The 19,671-nt window shown below is 44.9% G+C and overlaps 1 protein-coding gene across 2 annotated transcripts in view; it reads right to left on the bottom strand.

Moving 5' to 3' along the window:
- Positions 1-10,485, bottom strand: part of PRKG2 (protein kinase cGMP-dependent 2) — a 33,515-nt gene extending 23,030 nt beyond the window's left edge. Inside the window, exons 1-2 of one of the 2 annotated variants that reach the window (XM_055795742.1) lie at positions 10,124-10,485; positions 6,533-7,057 (exon numbers count right to left, since the gene is read on the bottom strand). In XM_055795742.1, the coding sequence (XP_055651717.1) occupies positions 6,533-7,044 (512 nt within the window). In that variant the 5' untranslated portion in view covers positions 7,045-7,057; positions 10,124-10,485. The remainder of the gene's footprint in view (positions 1-6,532; positions 7,058-10,123) is intronic. The other variant, XM_055795741.1, reaches the window with a different exon arrangement.
- Positions 10,486-19,671: the final 9,186 nt, after the last annotated feature.

Consider the following 19,671-nt stretch of genomic DNA (forward strand, 5'->3'; position numbering starts at 1 on the left):
TGTCCTCTGGATGGGTATTGGCCTAGTTATTTTAAGTACTTTGTTTTGGTCTCTTGGTTACAGCTCACATCTGAGTGGTCTCTTCTTCTGCCAGACTCCTGGTGGACCCTGTTCTCACCACCCTGCTCTGCCTGTCCTGTCCACGCCTGGTGGGATGGTGCCTTGGTTAGTGAGGGCTTTGCCTGTGCTGCAGTCACCGCTGATTCACACACTCTTGCAGAGAAACTCTGTTCTCGCTGCTCCCCGAGACAGAGCCTCTGCACCACTTCCTGCAGCAGGCAATACACATAAATGGGGGAGTTGTAAAGGCAAGAACAGTCTATCTGAGCCACCAGTGGATGAGCCCAGTGGTTGGATTTTAAGAAGATGTGGAAAAATCAACAGTGGATGAATCCACTAATAATGACTAACTATCAGAGAGAAAGCTGGCTTACATCTGTACCAGGCAATCTATGAGCTCTGATTGACTTGTCTATGTTCTGGGTCAAGGGCTTCCTATAAAGCAGTGCCTTGAATCCATGCCAGAAATGAATGCAATTAAGCAACTGCTGCACTGATGGAGCTTTTATGGACCTACTGAGTGCTTTTCCTTTACTGCTGAAATGAAAGATAAATTCTGCCTTGAAGTCCCTGTGTTCTTAATATGTCTGTGTAAGGAAGCTATGCAACAAAATAAACACCCTAACAGCTTTCTGAGGCATTTAAGGCTCACTCTTGCTTGTATTCATAGAACAATGCAAGGTTATCATCAAAACTAGATTATGTGGGGAAATCTCCTGAAGAAAATCCAGGAACAAACAATTAGTTAAAGCAAGTAAGCAGACTTACAATGTTACTAGCTGCATAATGAATGAAAATAAGTAAAGGTGATGAGATGAGGCAAGAAAAATAAAATCAGGTAGCTATGGTAAGGATTGTGTTTAGAAACAGAGATCATAACTTTGTTTCTGCTGAAAGCAACAGGGTTTTTAGAATATAATCTCTAACTTTGTTTTCTGCTAAAACCAACCTTGCTTATTTAATTCACCCTGGACTGCATCATGCATACAATACTACAATAAAATACAGTAATGGTTCATAAACTCATACTTAAAATGAGCACTAATACAGGACAGGAGGCTTTGCTGTTTTCAGAAAGTGCTGCTGCCCACAGAGTGAAGGACACATGAGTACAACAGCCATAGCTCAGGCTCCTGAATCAGCTGCTTAGTCATTTCATGTGCATGCAGCACAGTATCTATCTAACAGTTCTCTCTCCATTGTTTTCCTCAGCTTCCCCTATACCTGCCCCACTTTTGAGAACTGCTGCTGGAAATAACCAGATGTCCTGAAAGGACAGAAGACGTTTAATCCTGCATTGGTGCCAGTCACTGTCCTGATGAATACTACTGCATGGCTAAAAAGGGGGCGCACAGCTCCACACAACTGTACTGGTGTTGAGATATTTCTTGGTCTTGCCACTAGCAGGACTTTCCTTCACTGCCCAGGGCCAGCTCTGCCATAGCACCCTCCTCCTGGTTTTGTTCCCCTCCCTGCTTTTAGCTCTTGTGAAAATGTTTCCCCTGCCTCTTTCAATGCATTCCCAGTCAATCATATGAAATAGCACTTGACACTTTAAGAAAGGCTTTTTTGTGAACAGGATTAGGTATTTATTCCTATCATAAGAGAGATGTCATCTCATAGGTACAAGGGTACAAGATATACTTTGCAGAGCATTGCTTTCTCTTAATATACCCGTCTGCTACAATAAGAGATTTTTGGTTATCTGCTGTCATTGACTGGTAAAAGATATCAATGTCAAGTGTCAGAATAGTTTCTCCCCAAACAATAACGGCTGATAAGAGAACTGGGTCATGATCCTGAGCCCATAATGAAAAGGGACTTGATATAGACAACTTAAATGCTGCTGATGGTGATAGCATGCTCTGGAAGGACACAGAAAAATGGAGAATCAAGTCCTATGGATACTGAGACACCCAGATACTTAACACAGCAAAGGATAAGAGATTAAAATTTTTTCCATTTGAAAGACTTGTTCGAGAGATCTGCTTTCATATACCGTGTTCAAGCTCAAATCTTTAGGCTTCAGTTAAATGTTCAATGCTCAAACTTCCATTAAGGAAAAACTCTTATTTTTGGAAATTGAGAGGATTTATCAAACTAGTTCAAGAGATGACATATATACATGAGAAAATATCCACTCATAGGGGATAGATCAAGAACGATTGAAAACTTCTAAAACTTTCATGAAAATTATTCATGCTGAGATACTCCAAACAAAAGTATGGCACTTAAAATTCTGCTAAATGCATAGCATAAAATTGTGCCATTTGTTTTACAAATGTTTCTAAAAGGAACTAGTACCACTCTGGACTCAATGCAAATTTAAGAATGTAGCATGGAGCTTCCCCTCCTTTTGAAACAGCTCTTCTCACAACTGCAGAACAACACTGTGCAATTGCCTTATGCAGAAGTGGGGCTGCACTAAGTCCTCTCTCTGTAAAGGGGAGGCAGCTACCTATACCAGTAACTCTGAGCACTGCTATGGACACTGTTAGGCTAAAGGATCAGTATTTTTTAATTACAGTAGACAGAATTCTGTAGACAGTGAAGGTGAGACATTGTCCTTACATGTATGCCAACTGTCTGAATTTGACCTGCTACAGTATTTACAGCCGAGGTAAAGAAGCGCAGTGTGTGCGCCTTCCAGCATTTGGTTGTCTCGTTAGCAAGGTGATGGTGGCTTAAACAAGTGTATGTGTATCATAGGCTTATCTAACGGAGGGGCATAGTAGTGCTATGTCTAAAACAGTTTTGTGGTGGTTTTTTTCACATCTGTTTGCTTCCAAACTGTTTCAAAATCAAACGATACTTTGGCCACTATTGCATCCAAAGATAATGTGCCCCCACCCCAGAAGTCTGAGCAAGACCTTTCACTATTACTTGATTTATTGGAGAAAGCATAAATTCTTCGCTCTGTGACTACAATATATGTTGGTCTATGAAATACATCTTCTATAAGGGTAATTTAAAAAAGCATTCTGTCCAGGTCTAAGAGTTGACACAGAGCAGAAGCTAACATTAAGCTGGCTGTGGCAGGAAAAAAATGTTAACTTGCAAATGACAAATACTTTGGTATTCTGGTTTTGACTGTGATAGAGTTAATTTTCTTCTCAGTATCTGGTGCAGCGCTGTGTTTTGGATTTGGTGTAGGAAGAATGTTGATAACATACTGATGTTTTTAGTTGTTGCTGGGTAATGTTTATACTAAGTCAAGGGCTTTTCAGTTTCTCAGGTCCAGCCAGTGAGAGGGCTGGAGGGGCACAAGAAATTGGGAGGGGACACAGCCAGGACAGCTGATCTGAACTAGCCAAAGGGGTATTCCAGGCCACAGAATGTCAGGCTCAGTATATAAAGCTGGGGGAAGAAAGAGGAAAGTGGGGCGATGTTTGGAGCGATAGTATTTGTCTTCCCAAGTAACTGTTCTGTGGGATGGAGCCCAGCTTTCCTGGAGATGGCTGAACACCTGCCTGCCCATGGGAAGTATTAAATGAATTCTTTGTTTCGCTTTGCTTGCGTGCACGGGTCTTGCTTTACTTACTAAACTGTCTTTATATCAACCCACAAGTTTTCTCACTTTTACTCTTCTGATTCTCTCCCCATCCCACTGTAGGAGGAAGTGAGCAAGTGGCTCTGTGGTACGTAGTTGCCAGTTGGGGTTAAACCACGACATTTGGGTATGAGTTCCAAGTTTTTTTAAAATTGATCACATCACAGGAACTGAGGGTTCATTAGTGTCTTGCATATGTATTAACTCATCACCCATACTTGCTGTACATAATCCAAGATGTCTAGTCTTTCAAAGCCTAAGATATTTGAACAAAGTCACTTTGATCACTGCAAAGCGGATGACATGTACCCATCAATAAGGCAGATTTGTTTCAGAACCACAGCCAAAGGTTTCAAAGACATGAACTCCTGGAGATGGTCTAAACTGTATATAAACCCAAAACTAGTCTGAACTGTCTTTTACCTAACTACTTAGGGCAAAAAGAACGTTAATAGAAAGCATCACTAAAAAAAATCCCAACAACAAGAAAACCCCCACCTGCTGAAACGCCAATAACACAAGACCATATTTCACTATTTAATTGTCTTCCTGACTACTGGACCACACTTGGACCTATATGTAAAACACAGAAAGATTACCACTTCATTTCTCACCAAGAGCTAAAGCTAGAAAATGGTCACTTGCAGAAAATGAAGTTTAAAAACACTAGGTAAAATATGAAGTTGAAGTTTAACAGTCCAAGAAAATATATTTGTAATGTCTGGAATGATCTACTGAATACTTAAGATACCCTAGAAATTACTTTTTCTAATGCCTCATGTTGAATTTAGCATCCACCAGTATTCCCAAGTCCTTTCCTGCAGGGCTGCTGCAAGGTATGTTTTTATTCAGTCATAATCCTGACTCCCATGAAAGATGCTGACATGAGTTCTTTAGTCAGTTACAAGTCACATATTTATGTTAAATTAATATTTTAGTATTAAAAGTTGAAGATTTGGTTGTATGTCCAAAATGTTTTTACTTAGTTTCACACTGAAGCTTGAGAAGCAACTCCTTTTTTTGTATAGAACACATGGCAACTCTCTAATTCTAATTGCTCTGGCCAGGTTTGTACACTTCCTAGTGCTAGATAATCAAACAAATAAGGAGTTCCACTTCGCTCTCAAATTACTTACTTTAAGGACAATAATTAGCAGACAAATCCAAGTTTAATGACCATCGTGGAAGACAAGAATTTAAATGAAAATTCAAGAGTGTGCAAGTACTAAAAAGAAGAAAGCAAAGCAGAATCACAGAAAAGCTGGAATGGGGAGAAGGGAGGAATGGTGTGCTCTTACTGCCAATGCAGTGCATGCTTAAGCGGTCAGTTGTTTCCAGAGGAGTATGCATCAGAATAAATTTAGGAATGGTGTGTTCTAAGTTGTTATAAATCTATGGGAGCCCTAGCAGTAACGATGACCATCTCTGAACCAGACTATAAGAGATGAAAGGAGGGGAGAGGAAGAGAACTGCTCCTTTACCCTGTTATGTTACACTAAATCTTTTAGAAAGACAAGAAAATAGAGACGGCATACAACAAAAAAGGAAATGTTTTTAGAAGTGCTGAGCCACTGAATCAAGAAGGAAAATTTCTAGGTCTGCTTCTATCACATGATCAGCATTACATTCAGATTATTTAAGCTACAATATGTGTTTTTCTTCTGAAAGGCAAAGTCTGTGCTGCACTTGGCTAATCAACTGGCTCTTCCCTTTGGTTCACTCCTCAATGCTGTTACAATTCTGCCTCTGAAAGCACTCCAGAAAAACAATCTGGTGGACTGCAGCACAAGGATCATGCCAAGAAGACAGGTAATTACAACAGAACACTTCTAAACCAAAGAATTATTTAAACTGCTCAGGTACTTGTGATAAAAAACACAGTTCCCTTACTCTGGGAAAACACTGCTAGACAAAGTTTTCAGCTCCTTATGGTGACTCAGGCAGCCTTTCTAGTTCACAAGACAGCCTCTAATGTGCAGTGCTGGACATGACGGATGAGAAATCAAGTCTGCCAGCTCTCAGGTCTACTACAGTACAGCCTCAAACGAGCCATTAATTCTTAACAGAATAATAAACCTCCTCACAAGTCTAAGACACTGAAGCTGCTGGTTGAAGTGCAGATAGATTCTGGCTACCACCGTGTTAAAACAAATACTCAGGTTATGTCTACACTGCAAGGCAACAGAGGGTCTAAGGTATGTTTAAGGATACCAGTCTCATACCCCTGTCCACAAGGTCAGCTGCGACCATGGGTATTTTTGGCTCTTGTAGAGGCCAGAAGTATAATTGGATTCAAAGAGGAACAAGTAAAATTAGGTTCCTACACCATGACCATCAGAAGCTGGAGGGCAGAAGGAAGCTGCTAAGAGAATAATTGTACCATACAAAACATTTCCTCATATTTTGCACCAGACTGAGTCGAAACTGGGCTGAAAAACTTTGTATACAGCTCAGAGTTGGTGTCCATGCTGCATTTGGGAGAGCTAAGTTGGAGCCACCTGCTCCTTCCCAAGCCATCCATGCTATCAGAATAAGAATCCGAACCCACGTGAAGGCATCCAGCCTTCTGTTCATCAGTGCTCCAGAGTATAGCTTAAGCTGCAAGCACTAGTCAAACCTAGACCTGAGAAGAGGCTTACGTCCTGCTTAGCTGGCAGTAAAGATAAATCCCAAAGAGACTAACTAATTTCCTCAACTAAAATGCAGAGGCTACCCACCGCTCTCCATCTTCAAGTCTGCCGGACACAGATGATTCTTGGTTAAAGTTACACACAAACTCAACCAGCATCTAACTAACACAGTGACAAAGTCTGTTTAAAAAAGATGAATACTTGAATCTTGATTTATCACAAGGAGAGGGTATCAGTGTGATAAAAGTGGACCCTGTAACACAAGCATATAACCCCCCTGAAATGAGCTCACCTGGAATCCTTTCGGACTCTTGCTTTTTCAAACGAAAACGTAGCTTGCCTGTTCAAATCATATAGCTGTGTTGTCGGCTCTGCAGATACACCTTCCTTGGCTCCTCTCCTCCTATCAGCAGAGGCTTGAATCCTTGAAGCCACTTTAAATGGAGAAGGCTGAAGAGAGTGCTCTCCTTGAGTGCTAACAACATCCTGCAGCTTGTTCAACTGTATACACTTGCTCTGAAGTTCCTTGGTGAGTTCTGCTATCACCTTAGTCTGCATAGCCAAGTGCTCCTGAAGCTCAGCAACATGACTTTGACGCTCTTGCAACTCTTGATCTTTTCTCTTCAGCTCCTTTTCCAGTTCAAGCACCCTGCTGTAAAGAACATCAGCCTGCCCACTGATCACATTGATGCCTAGACCTGGGTCCTTCAAAAACTTATTGTTGCCAGCACAGCCAATAGAGAGGTTTGCTACATGTCTATCTGTCCGCCTCAAACGCTTGGGTTTCACTGATCCATTCCCCATTTTGTCCAGAAACCTAGGTGAGAAAATAAATTTGTGGTTTTATTTCATTCCCCAACAAGAAGAAAAAAAAACCTGAATGCAAATTAATGAATTTAGTATTTAACTGGCAGCTGACTTTGAGATAGACAACTATAGTAAACATAGTTGATTGTTTTCATCCTTTCCAGTACTGAAAGTCAGAGGAGTAAAAGGCAATGAGAAGATGTAGGTAGGCTGGTGGAAACAAAGCAAAAGACTTGATGGCAACCAGTTCTTTTTTGTGAGTTGAAGAGATGTGTAAGCTCCTATCAGCCTTATGAAGACAAACAAACAGCAGACAGAAGACAAGCTTACGCTTTACTACTGAAGCAAGAGAACTTTTAGAAGAAAAAAAAGTTTGGGTCACTTCCCCAGTGAAGAATAATTATTGAGCACACAAACTGATTTGGCCAGTGGGGTGGGCGCATATATGCCTGGCATAAAGGATATGTGATTGTCAAGCATATGTGTTAATAATATTTTTTTTTTAATGACTTTAAGGGTTATGACCATAAAAGGACAGTCATACTGATCAGAACAGGAGTCTGGCTAGCTTGTAGACTATTTCCGGCCATGGCCATAAGCAGATGCCCGGGAAAGGGTATCAACAGGATGAGCATACAGGCTGCTTGACTGACATTTCAGATTTCCTGAGCCTGATATACTTCATTTAATCCTCAAGGGATCTCTAACCCTAGTACTTGTCCCATTTCCCTACTTAACCCCTGTAACCTTCCTATCTGCAGACCCTGGCAGGACCCTAGCAAGAGTTGCACAGGTCTGCTTCTTGCATGAAGAACTACCTCCTTTTATTTGTTTCTTCAAGTACAACCAGGGATATCAAAGTCAGGAAAAGTAGTTTCACAAAGACTTACCTCTATTAACCTTTTCCATAGTATTTTGTAAGTTTCTGTCCTACTTCTGTACCTGAACGTATGCCTGAATTCTTTCCCAGAATGACAGGTCTTAGCTTATTCAGTCCTTCCTTATACAGACATCACTCCAGCAAGTTTGACCAATCTTGCTGTCTTTTTGCTGATGACAAATTCAGGGCAGCACAAAGTTAGACCTAATTTACTCCTACCAAGAACAGGCAGTTGGCACTGTTCCTGTAGCTCTCTTAATCATTTCAAACTGGCTCACATTTGTTAGCATTAACAGCAGCTACTGCTGTCAAGGAACAATTACCTTTCACAGGAAACTCCCCCCTTCCATGGTCTACTCGTGAAACGTGACCAGAAAAAAAAAGTTTCAACTTCTGTCAGAATACCTATGCTTCAAGCACTTGCTGCAATTAGCAGCCTTCAGCAGATTTGCAGTGACCCTACCTCCTTCCCTGGACACTATCTTTGGTAAATTTTATTGTATAATTTCAAGATGAGCAAGGAAGTATGTGCTGCTTAGGTCAGGCTGTATTAACTGCATAAGCTGAGGAGGGAAATACGCATGCATTGCTTTTGGGAGTCTAGTGTTCAACAATCACTAACTCCAGAATTAGTCTTGGGGAGTAATGCCTGCCTATAAATCCCATCAGTGGGCCACAACAGTGCCAGGTTACAGTTTGGTTTATTCAAGCCTAAGGAGAGCTCCACCAGGAGAGGAGGAATGAGCTGTACTGTCCCATCGAGCTTTTCCCAAAACCCCTGCTCAGGCTCTTGATGAACTCCGTTCAACGGCATCTTGCTGTTGCAAAAGACCACAGCACAGGAAATACCTGCCTTAGAACAGCAAATTGTTTCCTTGCACTCTGATTTTTGCCTCATCAAAAAGCTATTTTAATAATTTTTATAAAAGTTCTGTTGCACTAACTAGGCAATCATGCTGCTAGTGCCAACAGTAGGCTACAAAGTAGCTGTGAGTCTGCCTCATAAATGAAGTCCAACTTTTTCAGGTTGAACCCCAAGTGATGTGGCTTAAGTGAATCTCTTTTACCATTTTATTGGACCCAGATAAGAATGTGCCCCTGACAAGGTACACTGATCAGGCAACAAGAAATAAATTGGGAAGCTTCAGCAATTTGCTATTACTAGCTAGTATAACCATAGTTTTAACAGATGCACAATTTGGTTCTGGTTTGCAGCCTTCAGTGGGTTGGAATTGAAATACTTGACAAGGTAGCTCACACTGCAAATCTAGTTTTCCTTTCTTCCCAACTCTGTTTTGCTTATTGTGACTTTGCATATTTTTCTTTTGCTCCCATTTCCTGGATACACTTTGACAGCTGGTGCTTCAGCTTGATAACTAACAGGGTAGTATGTCAGAAATAAATTTGTATGGCACAGGAGAATGTAAACAAATTTCTGTGCCCCAGGGCACTGAAAACCCTACTATTTAGATGGCTTCCAGAAACAGGTTTACTGCATAAAGAGATGATGATCAAAGTTCATAATATAGCAACTGCACTGGAGAGAAAACATTAGGAACTTCTGTCTTCCCATTGTATATGTGCAATTAATCGTCAACATACAATGGAACCAGCAGTCAGATCTGACAGATCCCTATTTCCACACGGTGCCCTTCGTTGGCTCCTAACATAGGAAACTCATGGCCAAGCATACAGCAGGAATCAAGGATTAAGACTGACAGGTACTCTAGCATTACAGTAGTTAATTCCAACAGAAAACTTAAAACCTTATGCCCCCAGGGTCTGACCAATCCTTAGCCATAAGTAATGAGAAAAGGCAAAACCAGAGCATGCTCTGTGTTTGCTACCGGGCACCGCACACGCTCCTTCGAGGGGTCTGCCAGAGGCAGAGCGAGGCCAGCAGCCGGGTAGCCCCAAGCCCCACCGCAGACGAAGAGGATGCCCCCGCCCTCCCGCCGGGGTCCAGCACCAGCCGCCGAGCGCCGCCCGGACACCGGGAGCCCCCCGGGGCGGCGGGGTGCCGGTACCGCCGGGCCAGCACCGCCGCCGCGCCCCGCTGGAGCCCGGCGCCACCCCGGGGAGGCCGCGGCCGCCCCCCGGCTCCCCGCCCGCTGCGGCGCGGTCCCGGCCTCCCCAAGTCCCCGCCCGCACCCGCCGGTGCCTTCTCCGCGGTGGCGGCCCCGGGGCCGCCCTCACCTGCGCGCCGGGCTGGGCCGGGGCCCCGAGCCGAGCCGGGCCGGGCGGGCTGACGCTCCCGCGCTCGCTGCGGAGCCGGGGCGGGCGCCAACGCCGCTGCCCGCCGCGGGCGGCCGGGAGGTGCGGCGGGGGCGGGGGCGGCAGTGCCCGCCCGTCCCCTCCCTCGGCGGTGCGGGGCTGCGGGGGCGCCGGGCTGCGCTCCGCCTGGGGAGAGGCAGCGGCTGGCTGCGTGCGCGGAGCCGCCGGTGCGGGGTCGGGCTCGGCAGGGAGGCGGATACCCCGTCCCAGGCGGCCAGGGACGAGGCGAGCTCCTCAGCCCGTTCTGCTTCCCACGGAGGTGACTGCGGGGCCCAGCTGACAGCGAGCTTGCTCTCCCCTGCCCTTTGAAGTGGCCCCGGCGGGACCGCCTGCACAGGGAGCCTGCATCCCTGCTCTCTGGAGCTGACCCCCGGCACCACCGCCCAGCCCTCCTGCGAGGTCCCTCGCGTGTCCCGGGGTCTGTCCTCACCCAGACTGGAGAGCTCGGCTCGCCCCAGAATGCAGCACTGCCTCCGTTCAGCGGTGACTCTTGGCAGAGTACAGGTTTCACAAGGGCTGCTCTCTCCTGGCACATCTCCTTATGGTGATCCAAAACAGGTGTCTTCAAATCAAGGATTGTTAGGCCCAAGCGGCCTGCCATGAGTGAAAAGATTTTACAACAGCTGAAGATGGCATGCACACCTCTCCGACTGATGCTGTCATGCAGACTCAGTCTGACCCCAACCTGTAGCTAATGGCTTTCCAATTTTCTCCTCTACACTTGCCCTCTCCTTTTAAGACTGTCTCTGTGTTCACCCCAAATTCTTTCTTGTCCCACTCACAAACTTAAAATTGCTAATCAAAAGTGCCAGTGCTGGAGGAGAAATACCAAAGGTAGTCTCTAAAGCAGCGGTCCTCAAACTTTTTAAAAAGGCAGCCGGCGCACAGATGAAGCGGCAGCCAGTCATCTGTGGCTGCTTGGTTCCCCCCCCCAACCCCCGGCGGGGGGTGGGGGGTTCTGTAAATACCGGGGGCCAGATTGAGGACCCTGGGGGGCTGTACCCGGCCTGTGGGCTGTAGTTTGAGGACCCCTGCTCTAAAGTCTTTGCTGGTATCCCTCCTACGTGCAATTCCTGGCAGCCCCCACTAGTGAAAAATCTCTACAAATGATTATCTATGAAACACTCCAGGCAACTCCATCAGATGCACCGTCAGGCTGCCTAACTATAAATCCTCTCTCGGCTTCACCAGACCTCAGGGTTCAGCAGAGCTTCCACAATCGCTGCCTACAGCTGGGATGAAGCAGCTCTCTTAAACTTTAACAGGACCAGCCTGAGAAGGGCTGCACATTCTTTTACTTCCAATGGAGTTCTCAGTGACAGTAAGACAAAATTATAAATAAATAATGGCTACATGTATTTCACTGACTACTCAAGACCTTGAAACACAAATACTACAGTGAACAGAGGAGCATGTGATGAGAAAACACAGCCCAGCAACTGCTTACTCTCTGAGAGTGAGCTGCTCTGGGAAGCAGCAATTCAGTCGGGTTCCCTTGAAGCATAAGGCTGGCTGTCAGCTCCCACTTATCCTGTTGCAAAAGTCCATAAGAAATGCAGCTGGGAGTCGGGAGACTGCTCCCTGCTTACAGTACACCAGGGCTGTACGGGGTCTTGCTCTGTTGGCAAAGTGAAAAAGGCAATGGGTACCCTCAGTTTGCATACCAGGAGCCTTTTTTTTTTAGCAGAAATTATTCTCTCACCAGCAGCCCAACAGTCAGCAAGTACACAGCTACAGTGGATGCATCATCTCATTTAAACTTCTGGATAATAAACGTTGCAACTGAGCTATTGTTGATGCAGGTTTAAGGGCAAGTTCCATTTCCACTGAAGTCAAAGGGCAAATTTTCATTTAACTTGTTACTGATTTTTTGGTACTGTTCATGGCATGTAAGTTACATTGTTAGAAATTTTTTTTAAAAAATATTTAAAAAAACTCACTGGAGATACCACTACAGATTCCAACAGCAGTTTGGAACTTAAAAGATGTGAACAGTTCACATATGAAGGATGTTACCAACTGAGATTATTCTAAGGAAGATGAAGAATGACTGAAACAGTTAAACTGAGATTTTGTGGGAAAAACAACCAACCAACAATATAATAGCACTCAGTCCTCTGCTTTCATCTCAAATGCACAAAGAAACAGCCCTGCATCAAGATTTTTAGGAGTGGCAAAAATTGAGCCCTTAATAAATTGAGACCTGTGTCATGTATCAACTGCAGTGACAGCTTCAGAGTAACCCTGAACACACTCTTGCACAGCTGCAGCTGGGGTGCTGGACACAGGCACACTGATTTCACAGTGCTGCATTGTTCCAACACTGTGGCAAAACCCACCTGAGGCAAAATGTACTGAAGTCATGGCTGTGAAAGAAATGGTCTTGGGGCTGTGTTGGGCCAGGAGGTATGTCTACTGTTTGCACAGCACATAAGCTTTTGGAGGAATCCAACCAGGAACACACTTGTGCACAGCTACTACTGCTTCATTATCAGCAGACTCAGCCAAGATGAAGGCCCTCCTATGCTTGTTGCTCACAGGCACAGCATAAACAGTTCCTATTTTAAAAGTTTGCAATTACGATAGCCAAGGTGACCAAGGAGAGTGGAAGAACAGTTCCACACGAGAAAGAAGTTGCCCAAGCTCACACAGAAGTGACTAACAGATGTCTGAAAGGTATAAGCTGCTGGGGCCCTCAGGACACTAATGAGCCTTAATGGCCCTGATTAACCCCCACTATGTGCCCTACACCTATACCTATTTACACTCATCCTGGAGGTTTTAGTTCTCAAGTACAGTGGTGTAGTAGCCTCCAGCTTAGCTACAGCTATAACCAACTGTTAAGGTACCTGATCCAGACCTCAGCCTGGCTTGATCTTGGTCCTTACTGAGTAGAAACCTCCCAGTAGCCTGGCAATGTTGAACTTGATCTTAGCCATAACCTGTGGACTGGCTTGACCTTGGACATGTCTCATCATTCTGATGTTGCCTTATGATCTTATCGCTCTCTACAACTGAAAGGAGGTTGTAGCAAGGTGGGTGTCAAACTCTTCTCCTAAGTAACAAGCACTAGGACAAGAGGAAATGGCCTCAACTTGCGCCAGGGCAGGTTTAGATTGGACTTTAGGAAAAACTTCTTCACTGAAAGGGTTGTCAAACATTGTAACAGGCTGCCCAGGGAAGCGGTAGAGTTACCATCCATTTAGATGATGACTAAATGGCAGGTATTTAGAAGACATGTAGCCATGGCACTTAGGGACATGGTTATAGTGGTGGACATGGCAGTGCTAGGTTAACAGTTGGATTCAATCTTAAAGGTCTTCTCCAACCAAAATGATTCTATGATCTCTAAATCTGCAGTCTCACTCAGATTTTGCCTAACAGAGGGATTACTTTCCCTTCTGTACAGGAATGTCAAGCAACCTTACTAATTTAGATGTACTACAGCATTATACATTGTCTTCAGTTTTGATGTGCTCACTAAGCCACCATCTGTGCAACCTGAAGTTAGTAAAAGAGCTCATCCTGGATCCAAATAAATGTCTTATGTCTGATTTAAGAGGCTGTGATTTCTTAAAAGGCAAGGCAGAAGGTAGGCAGAGGGCTGCACCCCACCCAAAGGGGCTACTGGCTAACTGACTGGCAGTGATGCACAGGAATCAGCTGGGAGACTTGGTGAAGGAAGCTGAGAAGACAAAGAGAATGGCCACCAAGGGAAGACAGGGGCAGAAGGGATAGTGATCTAGCAGCCTCATGGAGGACCTAAAAAAAGGACTCTGAGAGCATGTACATAGCAAAGCCCTCCACTATTCCTGGTTGCCCTGGGCATTTCAGAGCTCCTCTACACTGCCTGAACACCCTCAAAGTTTCTGCAGAGGAATGTGCCAGCAGACAGCCTGGAGAAGCAGAAGGTGCAGGAGCGATGTACCTGCAGACGCAAGCAGCATTCTTATGCCCCCTCACCATAAAAGGGACAAGGAGCTGAAACCACTCTGAAGCAACTCAGTTCTTGCTTTCTGGTCTTTCCTGGACAGTATGTACTGAAAGAAAAAGCTGTACAACTATATTACACAAGCCCTGTAGTCTGCAATTCCCACTGGCCTATCTGCAAATGGCAGGGGCAGCAATAAACCTACAAAGCACAACTGGAGTGTCCTGTTTTTAATCCTTTCCATTTGTATTGCTGGCCCTTAAGAAAAAAGGGATGAGACATTTATTGCCATGAAGTATCAAGGAGCAGAAACTTGAAAAGATGGGGCTTTAGATTGTGCCTTGCTGCTGCAGAGTTCACATTTTGAAGAACAAAATTGATGGTAAATGTCTGGGGTTTGTTATTGTAGACAAGATTCAAACAGGTAGGGATTACAAAATAACAATGCTTCTGCTTCTTTCATGCTTTGGTAAATGTTCCTGCATTCTAAGAATTTTGTTCTTAATTTTGTGGCTAGCCTGTTGAATCACTAGTCTAGACGATGTGCTCCTACCTAAAACATTCCCATTTGTCTATGGTAATCCTAGAAAGAGTGTTTTGTTTGGGGTTGGTGTCATGTCCAGTGTCGTGTCCCCCCGCATTCCCTAAGGGGTGGGGTGGGGGTGTGTGGGTGTGTGTGTGTGTGTGTGGGGGGGGGGTGCGCGTGTGGGTGTGCGCGCGCGCGCGTGTGTGTGCGCGTGCGTGCGTGTGTGCATGTGTGTGGTATTTTTGTGGTTTTGGCTCATCTAGTACCTCAGGGCACTAACCATCTTTGGAGCAGACCCATAATTAACAAACAAAAAACCACTGAAACCTAAAGCACATAAACCATCTAAGCTCTATCACTGTAAAGAAAAAAAAAGATTGTAACAGTTAAACTTGTCTGTACTGCATCATCACTGATTTCAGGGCCTGTCTGGCTTGGTCTGCCTCATTTCTTTAACGATAAAAACTTTGTCAAATGAAACAGTGAAATGAAGCTTACACTTTCCTGTGTCATAGAGTCCATTTTCCTTCTTTGCTTTTTGTCTAAGTTTGTTTTAGAAACAGAACTACTTGTCAGAGACCTGAGATCAGAATCACAGACAGCACAACTGTTCTCTCTCTTCTGGCTAGAAATAAAGGCAACCAAAAATCACCACCCCCGCTTTGAAATAATAAAAGGTCTGGTACCTGACTTGTGAATAGGGACTGCAGCCACACTATTTATCAGCAGCTTCAGGATATACTTTAATCTCTCTTATCCCTCTCTATGCTTTTGAAAACAACAAATAGCCCAACTAGGCAATGGCAAGATTTGCAGTACAAAAATATCTAAGTTTTCATTTAGAAGCCCCAGTGCTGACTTTCAGCAAGGTTCCTACAAGCTGACACCACTTGGCACCAGTGATTTATCACCACAGATATACTTCAAGATGCAGCCCCCCACATACTTGGGAGCCCTCAGGCTGTGAGCCTCCCCAGGGTGTTGTACTGCAGCTGCTCCACCAGAATTCATAGGCTGAAACAGAGGGACACACAAAGAGCGGCAGGAAAGTAAGTGGAAGGGAGACACAACCTAATGCATGGGTGCTCTCTCCACTTCAACCATGTCAACCAAACATCCTTCAACCAAATCTGGCCAAGTAGGGCAAAAAAATACATTAATTCTGTGACAGGGATTGCTCTAAGTTGGAAGACATAGGCAGGGCTGGAGACCTGAAAAGGTAATTGATGCTAGTTATTAATCTATCTTATAATAGCCTCCCACAAGCCCTAGAGCATTTACAGCCTCACTTCTGCTCAGAGCTTTTTAAGTATGTCCAAAGTTTTACCTGTGTACAAAGATTCAAGAGACGCCTCCCCCCCCGGGACCCTGCAGCCTGTGCAACCAGGACACACCAGCACTGGTGGAGACAAAGGGAAGAGCAGAAAAACAGAGTCCTTTGGCCATCGCAATCCAGCAGATCAACAACAGTCCAGGTGTAGCACCCACAGCCTGCCTGCCATGCCCCCCCCACCAGAAGCCAGAAGTTTTGGCTCATAAGGAATATAACTACTACATCTGAAAAAAAGAATTTAGAGAGATTGCAGAATTTTCTCAGACTACAAGATCACAAATCTAAGCATGTTGTGCAGGCACACATTTTTCTGTCTCTAATTATGCATATAGTTCCTTCTATGGCTTCTCTATATGACTGTGTACTCACCATGTGTCCTGGTTTCAGCTGGGACAGAGTTAATTTTCTTCTTAGTAGCTAGTGCAGTGCTGTGTTTTGGATTTGGCGTGAGAATAATGTTAACAGTCATTTTCAGCTGTTCCTAAGTAATGCTTATATTAAGTCAAGGATTTTCAGTTTCTCAGGCCCTGCCAGCAAGAGGGCTGAAGGGGCACAAGAAATTGGGAGGGGGCACAGCCAGGACAGCTGGCCTGAACTAGCCAAAGGGGTATTCCAGGCCACAGAATGTCATGCTCAGTATATAAACCGGTGGGAGTTGGCCGGGGCCTGCTGATCTCTGCCTGGGGACTGGCTGGGCATTGGTCAGCAGGTGGTGAGCAATTATATTGTGCATCACTTTTCTCCCTTCCCTTTGGAGTTTATTCATCTCCCCTTCTCCCTCCTTTTCATTATAAATATTATTGTTATTATTACTATTATAGTTTTTCACCCTATTTGCTTTTATTTTAATTATTAAAATGTTCTTATCTCAACCCTCAAATTTTATATTCCTTCCTGATTCTCCTCCCTGTCCCTCTGGGGTTTGGAGAGTGAGTGAGTGGCTGCGTGGTACTTGGTTACTGGCTGGGATTAAACCACAACACCATGTCGGCTTTCTTCACTGCTGCCCAGCTCATTTCCTTTGAACTAGCAGAACTGACTCTTGCGTACAACCATGCATGGTTTTTCTTCCTCTGTGGCGTGGCAGCCTTCCGTTAGCCTAAAAGAAAAGAAAAACCAGTAAAAAGTGAAATGAATATAAGCTAAAAGTGTCTTGTTTGACCCACAGGGATACAGCCAACTATCTGTGTCCTACAGGAGGTCACATAAGCAGAGACAGCACAAACAGAAAAAACACATTGTAACTGGAAATTTCTAAGTTACAAAGTGTGAGGGAATTGTCTGCTTCTTTAATTCATCACACCTGACAGCATTTCTTAAAACACTATAGATGGAAGAGTATTTAAAATTGTAATTAAAATACTTTTAACCTTTTCAGGCAGTTTATTTAGAAGATTTGTTAAACACATACGTGTGCACGCACAAAAGCTCTGAGGTGGAGGTTAACTCCAGAACTAGGGGAGCACAGTACCAAGACATCTGCACCAGCTGCAGCCCAGCCTGGGCACCACACTGCTGAAATGGCACAGGCTACATTTGCTGTGTGGACTTGGCAAGGCTGTGTCAGTCCAGGTCCTTAGTGGCTTCCCATCCCACCACAGAACTTGAGTGTCTCCAGGGCACCCCTCACCTCTGCACTCTGCCGAAGTAACCAGACGAGACAGGCACCCACCTCTGAGCAGCCAGGTTAAATAACCACAGCAGTGCTCCCCTAACACATCCCACAACCACATCCTACAGCAACTGAAACTGGAGGGACCTCCCTTTTTCCTCCCACTCTCCAAAGAGATCAATCTCAGTTCAGCATCGCCAGTGGTGGGAATATAGTCCTGGACTGTGAAACGAAAGCTCGACAAGAGGGGCCTGAGGTTCATCCCGCCTCATGTGTGCCCAGGCCCGGCAATAAGCCCTTGCATGTTCCTTTGCACTTCCCCTCTCTGCCGCTTAGGTCTCCTTTCCTTTTGCCAGCTGTTCTCCGGGCTACATTTCACTTTTCTGCTCAGTGCGGACATCTGGTGGTCGAGCCGGTGATGGCAGCTGAACAAGCTTTTCTTACACCTTGGCCTAAGTGAAAACAAACCTCTGCTTTACAGCAAGGATCTGTTTTCGGTTTTGCTCCCCTTCTATCTTGCCACTCAGTTTATCCCCTCTTCTAGCTTCAGGGACCTGCTGCTCCCGGGTATTTAGAGGAAAGGGCAGGCCGTTCACCCAATAGACTGCACGTTGCTTCTGCAAATGTTCCCAGAGCCAGAGAGGAGGCTGTTTCAGCTTGGGACTTGATCTGCAGAGCAAGCAACATACCCGCAAGCATCATAAATGCTCCATATTGCAAAGAACAATTTCAGTCAGTCCAGCCTAGCACAGACAACTGCATTTTACTCCCCCCTCTGAAAGCCCGGATGAGCTGGCAGCAGGCAGCATTTCCAGACAATATGTGTGACCCTCCTGGAGGACCACCTCAGGCTGCCTGCAGTCCCCTACCTCTTCTTCTTGGATACATTTTATGTTTTTCAGTACAGCCTTCATTTCTTTCTAAATGAGAAAGGAGGGAGGATGATACTTGTCCCTCCTGCATGTCTATCGCATCCTTGGCCACTGGCACCTCTAGGCTCTGCAACAACCTGTTGCTCAGGATTCCCATTGCACCAGGCAAACTGGGTCACAACCAGTGAATGACCTGACAAGGAGGAGGAACAAGGAGGTTCCTCTGCTCTACAGGCAACACACAGGCATATACTTTGCCTATTAAAAAGGAGGCAGGTGAGGGGAACGCAGATAACACAGTCAGAAAGAAAACCCAAAGAGAGATGAATATAATATTCCTAATTCTAGGGAAACACTCAGGAAGATTGCATCAACAGAGAGCACTCTTGAGTGCTCCAAGCAAAACCCATTAAATCACCAATCAAGACGTCAATTACTCGCTGCTTCTGCAGGAAGGCTACTCCCAAGCAGGCTTTTTCTGTGACACTTACATGAGAGACCTCCTTAAATATTTTTAGAGCTGCTTTATCAGAGGACAACTGCCTTAGCACTGTGACAACAAATCTGGGTATGTCTCATCTGCAGGTGGTATCATTGTCCGATATCTTACTTAAAGAAGGAGTTTGAGTACCCCATGGAAAGCTACCATAAAAAAATGCCATGCATGACTGCATATGAAACCATCTCAGCAAAATGCCCTGTTCCCTGCTACAGAAATAATTAGTTTCAGTTCCAACCTTTGTAATCACGCCAGACTCTTGTGGGAATTCTCAAGAGAAGCAAGCTGGAGAGCTTGCTGGTGAGAGCTATTAACTTACTTTGCTTCCTATAACAGAAGCGGATATCTGGAAAACTCTTGAGATACAACTCTCCTTTAGAAACAGCATAACAGTGAATGTTTCATCATGCAGAGATGTTCCCCACACCTGAGGGACAAATCAGCTTTCCCGGCTTGCTTACTCTACCATCCCCATGTCACACATGACCCATAGTGCAGCTGCGCAGCAAAACCCTGAGCCATGGGTAAACAGTAAATTTGCAATGGTAGAACTGGCTTAAACAACAGCAAATTGTGTCACTCATATGGATGCATAAGAAAACAAACTGTAGTCTGAAAAAAATACAGAAGTAGATTTTCACCAGAGCTGGCTGCTTTTCTTGGTTTTGCTTTGGTTTACAGCCACACTCTGTGTAGC

The sequence above is a fragment of the Falco peregrinus genome, chromosome 2 (assembly GCF_023634155.1).
Source record: "Falco peregrinus isolate bFalPer1 chromosome 2, bFalPer1.pri, whole genome shotgun sequence".
NCBI lineage: Eukaryota > Metazoa > Chordata > Aves > Falconiformes > Falconidae > Falco > Falco peregrinus.